Here is an 8,593-nt window from a genome sequence, read left to right on the forward strand (position 1 = left end):
GTTCTGAATTTTTCAAAAAAAAAATTCTAAAATCGGTGCATAATTGCGTTCTAAATGTCATTTTGAACCTCGTTTTCCGATTTCACCCCACTGTGCGGCGGTTCACAGCCGCACATGTGCAGGCCTAAGCGAGAACTGTTAACCGTGTGTGCTATGTGGATAAGATTCTCGCAAATCTTCTTACCGCAGAGTGTTCAGTTTAATTAAATCTTTTGTAAATTTACTGGAATTGGTGTTTCCTGATTCTGGACGTAGTTCATTCGGGATTTATTCAAATTTGGGCGGCTTGGTTCGTTAAGTTGTTAAAATTAGAGTATATACATTTTACTGAATATCTCCGGTGAATACTGAAATGTAAATTCGTAAATTTATCTTGAAATAGAGAATTCATTTTCTCTTCTTTTATTTTTGGACAGCTTTTAAGCTATTCTCGAGTTTGAGATGCATAGACAGTACAGGCCAGATGTTCTTGGTGTCTTAAAATCAGAATTACAGTATTTATCTTCTTTTCTATTACTCTGCAAATCGTCAGTTTCTGTCCTATTTAAGAAAGTTTTTTAATTCAGTAATTTGAATTTCTCAAAGCAAACTACTTTTAAGCGAAAATTATTTATAGTCACTTTAGGATGATTGATTATTCTGTCTCTCATAGAGATTCTTGAAGACATTTTGCTTAATGCTGTCAAGGTGTGGACTGGAATGTGAGATTAGAGATATGATTAGAAATTGTCTTTCTTTTTTTTAAATGCTCTGTGAATTTTGCATTTCAGATTACTTTCGAGGGAGCTGATATTTTGTATACGTAAAATGAGCGGTGTACTTTTTAACTTTTTATTTTTAATCCATGAATTTTTGTTTTCAAGAGATAGGAAGTTACTAGGTTCAGAGTATTTTGAATAAACGCATCCAAATGAATCCTTTCGGCAATTTTCCATTTAAAATTGTTTTTAAAATTCAGTTTTTACACCAAGCTTTCGGTCATCGGAAAGAGTTATGTACATTGTGCTTCGATTTGTGTCGGACATCAAGAGATCGTGACATTGAAGAAGTTTTACACCATTTTTTTCACGAGTTTCATTCTTGAAATTTAAGGACAAATTTTCTTTCAAATTTGAAGCCAAATTAGTAAGTTCATTATTTAAAAATTTCTTTTTATTAAATGAACTAAAATAAGCTTTTTGTCCTTCAAGCAAAGAATTTTCTGGTGATTTTACTGGTGGGCTTATGTACATAGGTCTTTGACTAGAAAAAGGTTTTATACTATGCAAATAAAATGCATCCTTAATAAGAAAGTCAACAGATATTTTTTTACCTTTGTCAATTAGACAGCGAGACTTTTTTCGCAAATTTGTAATATTTTGTGAATTTTTTGTTTCATGCATTTCAAAGATTAATTCAAGTATTATCTGTAGTAAACTTTCATTGATTTCTGAATAACTGAAGTCGCTATTTTTAACATTTTTAACCAATGAATCTGAGGCGTTATATTTCACAGGGGAAACAGTGCAGTAACCTAATATTAAAATTATATCAATTAATATAATTCTAATCTATAAAAAATTTCTTAAATTGATCTCAAGTTTCTTAGTGTTATCCTGATGCAGTTTCTCGACCGTTTCTACTTTGGACTCCGATGGATTTCGAGAATTGGCGGAGTAATATTTTGATTTTTTAGATTGGTGAGGGTGGTTAGGATCCAATATTCCATTGGAAGGTTTAGATTTTTTGGAAATTTTAGTATGTCGGGATGTTGAACATGAGGATGGTTTTGGATTAATACTGGCTTGACATACCTCTTGCCACTGGGAGTTTTTAAGACTCTCAATCTGCTTGAAGAGCTCGTGGACTTGAACAACTTGTAACATCAACATGTCCCAGAAGCCTTCTAAGTCTTCATTCTTCGTTGGAAACTCCTCGCCCTCCACTTGATTCTGTTAGAAAGAATTATTTTAAGTCAGAAACCTTGCATCTTGTGCATAAAACATTGTTTTTTGTAGCAGGTGCATAGAAATCGTGATCTTCCGCGCATAGAGAGTGAGACGAAAATCACTGATTTCCAACTGAAGACAAATTACCCATATATTTAATACAGTTTAGCGATTCCAACTGAAAAGTTCCAAAGCATTGCTAAAAGCAATGGAGGCCAGAGCCCCAAGTTTTAATCAGACCATATATTAGTAATGTCTTAATACCACTATATATTTTTCGCGTTCAAGTTTTCGAGTAAAAAGTACATTTTAAATCCTGACCACGGTGCCACGTTCGTCTCAACACAGTCAAAGCCTTCAAAAGTGACAATCGTTACATTGCGTTGTTTATAATTAGCATAACAGTAAAAACCATTATTTGTGGCGACTTGACAAAAATACGCTACGACCCTTTGTGTATCACGTTTTGTGATAAACACGACTTGTAGCCATGTGTTGATTAGTATATATTCGTCAAAAAGTGATGTAATTTCCAAATCTGATATTCATCAGAATTCGTGAATAATTATTAGAAGATCTAATTCATTTGCATGCATCAACACGACATGAAATCCGCGACGGCGAATTTCATCAAGTGTTGATTTGTTCAATTTAATTCGTAAGAGAAGCAATGTGTTTGGCATAAAGGATCCGTTGCATTTTATCAAATAGTTTCGTAGTTCAGTGGGGGTGATCTGGATTGATACCAGACGAATATCTCTTTCGAGTCTCAGGGCATGGATTTTTTATTAATTTTTTTTTAGAATTAACCCTGAACATGTATTTAGATAAATTCAGATGCATTCAACTCGCTTTGTCGCAATTCATTTAAATGCGTCTCAATTCGTTTAAATGAAAAAGAAAACAAGATTCAAATAAGTTTAAAGCCGTTAATTCGCATTGATAAGTTGTTTTTTTTCTGCGATATGAATATATCACATACCAGAATAAAATGATTGCTAAAAACGGATTACCTTTCCACATTTACTGTCGAAATTAAATATACCTTTAAAAAATTTAGCGTCTTTGAAATAGTCAGTATGTCATATCTGAAGTTGTTTACGTCTCAACTTTTGGAGCGCTACTGCACCATACTGTTAACAGCCAGATTATATAATGCGGTTCTAAGTGGCAAAGAATCGGGAGATGAGTGTACAAACACAATTTAAATATGTCATCACAAATGACAACATATGAGAGACTCAACGACATGACGACCATCACGGATACATATTTTGTGCATTTTGAGGAAAACGTGGTGCCATAGTCTACATTGAGGAGGTACTTTTTAGTCGAATTTAGTAAATTTCACGTAAATGTGATTCAAATCGGGGTTTTCCATTGCAATTTTATATCGCTGGCTACTCTCACAATAACTGCGAGAACGTTTAAGCTAAATGTTCCCTAACCTTAAAAACATAATTAGTTATTAGTTTTAGTTAGAGGCACATTAAAGTAATTAGTATTAATTTGGATAACGAAAATATTGAAGAAATATCTTCCATACCAACAGATACATTCAAAGCGGCTTCAGATACGATTTATTTATATAATCACGATTTCCATTTATATCTGTTACACACAATGTCTTGCGCATCACGGAAGGAAGGCCACTCCAAATCGTTTGATTGCTTAGTTTCCTCCCTAGTTGCAGAATATACTATTCTACTTAAAAATTCATTTGAGAATACAATCATGAATGAAAGCAGAAAAATTGGTTTCTTAAGTTTTACAATTATCTGGAATTTGCACTTGAGTCATTTTTTTCCATAAAATAATGCATGCGTTTGAAAATGAATGAATCTATTATTTACAATGTATTGTTAATCACACTAGGAAAAACCTTACAACGTTCTTCTGACATAATCCTTCGAACTGTTGCATTTTTTGAGAGGCTAGAAGTCGAGCCTTTCCAGCAGCTGCTCGCAATTTCCCGGCTGCTTCATCCGGAAGCACCGATGGATCGCCACCAGCAAGTTCATTCTCTGCCGACGCTGCCAAGGAGATAAGTCTATCCTTTTCCTCCTTCAGGACCTGCAAATTGAGCGCATTTATAAATATAAAGAATTTTAGCAAAAGTGAAGAAGCAGCTTGTTTTGATTGTGAAACGGTCTGAAAATATTGTTGCACTGTCTTTGTTCTGTAGAGAGTGGTAGCCTAGTGAGCGAAAACGTATTTCCGATTCTCGGTGAATTTATCAATTGCGCAAATTTATGCAAAATGGAACAGGGAGTTTGTGTAAAATTTTGCTCAAAAATCGGGAAATCAGCTCCAAATACTTATGCAATTTCAAAAACAGCTTTCGGCAATAAACGTGTGAGCCGGTTAAATTTTTAAAACTAATTTAACAGACTTAAAGCTGACCACAACCCACTTAAAGATAATGCCTGTTCCAGGCAGCCCTTCAGGGCCAATCGTAATTTTTTCGATTCTATGAGTATTGTACGTCACAGATATGCCCAGAAGAGGCATAGCCCCTGTCAAGTTTGACCTATTTCCTGAATTAAGATTTTCACTCAAAAGGAAGCGTTTTGACTCTATTGAATACTTAACAGCCAAAAACACCTTTAAGAAAGAAAATTTCCAGGAATGCTTCCAAAAGAGAAAACATAGTTGAAGTGTATTCAGTCAGAAGGGGACTACTTCAAAGTGGATTGATCGCAATAGTCTATGTGTGACTTTTACTCTGATTTTTGCCCAAATTAGGTGTTTTCTTTCATTCTTATGCCGTTTGGCACCATCCTTCACATATTTTCCCTAGCTTAATGTCTCTTTCCTTATTAAGTCGCAAAAATTGAAAGGTCCTCTAACCTGCCTATCGATATTGGCGGCGGTGGTCTATGAAGCGATACAGTTTTATTCAAGATTGATAAAGGCAACTGAAAAGAAGGTAGACGAGGCGAAATATTTTGTTCAGAATCATGAATCCTCTACACGCACATGGCTCGTGTTAGTTTAAATATAAAAAAGAAGTTGAAAAACGATAGGAAGTTTAATCGAATGAATATGTCCTCTTGATTTCAGATTATGGGCTGAGTCTGAATCAAAGATTCATATTTATTACTTTTAGGTTTATTTATTCAATACGCACAAGTTTGAGTATTTGATAAAAGAGGGTAGTAGCAAATTTCCGACAGGATGGTGATATTTAATAAAACCGGTGATATTCTTACAATGTTGTTCCGCCATATTGAATCCTCCATCCTTAACTTTGACATTTTGACATTGGATCCGAAATCAGCAACCCGAGAACACCTCGTACAGTAATTTTCAGTCATATCGGTCCAGGTTTCTTTTTTTTCATGCCATGAAGGTTTAAAATAGAAAATTCAATTGCATTTTTCTCAGAAACAGGAAGACTGAGACAAATTTAAAGCCCGGATTTGAATTTCACACGAAAAAATATATTTAAAAACCTAAATATTATTGCAGATATAATGTATGAGCACCTATGGTATTCATTAATACAAATTTTTGTCAAAAAATGTCAAATTTAAACTAGAGTTTCAAAGTCAAAAATATGTTTTTGAAGCTTCTTCATGTTTTTCCTCTATTGTGTAATCATTCATATGTAATCCCTAAAACATTCATCCTTTTGGTAATTCCTATAAGAAATTCTACGATTTTGTCACGCATGTTTTTACTTTAGTCCACTGTCGGACTTTGCGGTTTGTTGCGATGACTGCGATTTCAGCCGATACGGGAATAATCCCGTCCACAGCTAAGATCTGCTTTAATGTGCTGAAAATTCGTATGCAAGTGACGGCAGGTAAAGACTAAAAAAGAAAGGTAGTCACTTACAACTCAGATCAGCGGTTCGCGCTCCAGAATTGCAAATTTACAATCGTTGTATGACATGGTAATTGCGTTTACACTTTGAGACGCCAGTAAGGTTTTTAACTTTTTACTAAGAGCAAATGGAGCGACAAAGTTTTTCGAAGTCAAATGATAGGTGATGTTAAAATGCAAAGTAGCGGACAGCCATCCACAGTTTCTTTCGTAGATAGGACATTCGCATCTCGGCTGGCATCCGTGGAGTGGGGGGATAGCTTAAGGGTAGCGTTAAGTCATGTGGGTTTAACTTAAATACAAGGAAGGTTCGAAACTGCTACCTAGGTATGCTTTCTATAACTATTTATGAATTTTTGTATAACCCTGTCATATCACGGGCTGATTTAAGATATGAGATTTATCCTCCAAGGAGAGATTCTGCTCTTGATTAGGTAACTTTTCGTCGGAATTCTGACCGTTTTTGTGACATTCTGAGGAACTTGTGATCTACAGACATCTTAATAAACCTCGTACATTGCCTCTGAAGTAGTGCGAAAGAGTTAACGGGACTTGGAGCACTGTTTGTGTATATAACGGCAGCTATCGATCACTCTTATCTACCACACTCAAAATAGTTAGTATAGACAAAGATGAATGGCAATACAAATCTGCTAAAGCTATTGAACTTCATCAAAATCGACATCACACGTTAAAAGAAAAATGTAGTTCACTCAAGCGATTGGTTGGACTCCTTCAGCGGCAAATCCGCTCCTGTAATGTACTGATTCACACCCTATCGGGCGTCGGTGAATCTAATAAAGACCTCTTCTTATTTGCTGTAAAAACTGCGAATGAGCTGATCTTTTACTTGATGAAACAATTATTGATACCATTTATCGGCTGGGAAGGATGCAAGACTTGCACTTGCGCGATTCAACTCTGGAAAATGGAAGCAAGAGGTTCTCAACAAAAGCGACACATTCAAAGACCTGGATTTTTCTGTAACTCTTGATAGATCACAAAAGGAAAGACAGGAAAGGACTTCGTAATTCCAACAGGTACTTTAGCGGCAAACCTGCAGATCGAAATCACAAGGTCACTCATGTATTTTACATGGACGATTTTAAGATCTATGCTAAATACAAAGATCAACTACATCTAGCTCTATGGATTTTCGAAAGATATACTAAGGAAAGAGGAATGGAATTTGGGTTCGACAAATGCGCCAAGGTTTATTTGAAGCGAGGAAAACTTAACGGCATCCTTAAAGACCCTGAGCTCGTCGATAGAAGCGCTATACAAAACACTTGCACTGAAAAGATTTATACATACCTGGGCGTGCCACAGAACCGCATTCAGGATATGACATTTATAAAGGATACTTTCCGAAGCAGATACAAACATCTCATCGAGCATATTTGTTCTTCCGAACTGTTGGCGAGGAACAAAGTATCTGCAACGAATAGGCTTGCCATCCCGGTAGTACTCTATTCATTTGGAGTGGTTTCATGAACGAAGAACGAGCTCAGATCTCTTGATATCGGGACAAGAAAGGTTATTCACATGAACAAAAGCATGCATCTTAAGTCTTCCGTTCCGCGACTGTACATCTCACGCCGTCAAGGGGGTCGCGGAATATTGAGTCTTGAATGTCTTTACAACAGGATTATTCTGGGTACAGCACATAGAGTTGCAAATGGAAGAGACCCTCTTCTTAAAATGGTCAGGAATCACGAGAAAGTAGGCAAAGGAGCATTTCTGTACAAAGCAGCGGAGGAGGCTGCTGAAACACTCGGACTTAACTTCAGTATTAAGGGTGAGCAAAATGCATCAAATCTTATCTGTCTCGAGTACTCACTCCTGAAAGTCCGGATTAAGAAAGTACAAGAGAAAAACTTCCGTGAAGAGCTCCCCGATAACAGGATATACGGCCCCTTCCACAGAAATGTGGAGGATCAGTCTATGTCGTGTGAGATAACCTTTGTTTTCCTTAAATCACCCCGATTGAAGTCTGGCACGGAGGGTTTCATTTCAGCATGCCAAGGCGGTGTCATTTCCACATTCACATACCGTCGCTACATTTTAACCCAATACATTCCCGATGATAGCTGCAGGGCGTGCCATGCACACCCCGAGTATTTAGCACACATACCATTCAGTTATCAAACTCATGCGGGAACAACCTACATCCAAAGGCACAGTGCGGCACTAAGAGTACTTTATTACCATCTGTGTCACTCTTACGGCATTAACTTTAATATCGCCCATCTAAATGCTCCTAGGAAAATCGAGACAATTGTGGAAAATGGGAAGTGCCGCGAACCATGTTCGCTATTGAATTTTCGGCTCCAGCTGATAAAAATATCATAAGCAAGGAGAATGAAAAGAAAGATAGGTATAGAAACCTTATAAGGGAGTTGCAACGATTGTACCCGGAATATTCTGTTAAACTAATCGTACTTATAATCGGCGTTCTTGGAGGTACCAAGCTTTCACTCGTTAATAGCCTGAAAAGCATCCCTGTGTGTCAACAATATGCTAAAACACTTGCGGGAAAAATGCAGAAGGCGGTATTCCTTGAATCGCTCCGTGTTCTCAGGGTGCACGAAACTTTTGCCGGATCGTCGTATTGTTTTCGTCACAGACTGTATCCGCCTATCGCCTATTACCGCGATTTCGACGAGAGCGCGTGCAATTTTTTAGATTAGCACCCACTCCCGGTGAAATTCTGCGGTTGTCCTTATGACAAGTTTTTATTATATATAATTAAAAATTTGTCATAAGGACAACCGCAGGATTTCGCCGGGAGCGGGTGCTAATCTGAAAAATTGCACCCGCTTCCAGCGAAATCGCGG

General features: G+C 36.9%; 1 protein-coding gene across 5 annotated transcripts in view; it reads right to left on the reverse strand.

Annotated features, from left to right (window-relative positions):
• The window catches only part of LOC117174165, a 325,625-nt gene that overhangs the window by 26,987 nt on the left and 290,045 nt on the right, over positions 1–8,593 (reverse strand). For all 5 annotated transcript variants that reach the window (XM_033362993.1, XM_033362991.1, XM_033362992.1 and 2 more), the window contains 2 exons: positions 3,816–4,001; positions 1,794–1,931 (listed from right to left, as the gene is read on the reverse strand). In XM_033362993.1, the coding sequence (XP_033218884.1) occupies positions 1,794–1,931; positions 3,816–4,001 (324 nt within the window). The remainder of the gene's footprint in view (positions 1–1,793; positions 1,932–3,815; positions 4,002–8,593) is intronic.

The sequence above is a fragment of the Belonocnema kinseyi genome, chromosome 6 (genome assembly GCF_010883055.1).
Source record: "Belonocnema kinseyi isolate 2016_QV_RU_SX_M_011 chromosome 6, B_treatae_v1, whole genome shotgun sequence".
NCBI lineage: Eukaryota > Metazoa > Arthropoda > Insecta > Hymenoptera > Cynipidae > Belonocnema > Belonocnema kinseyi.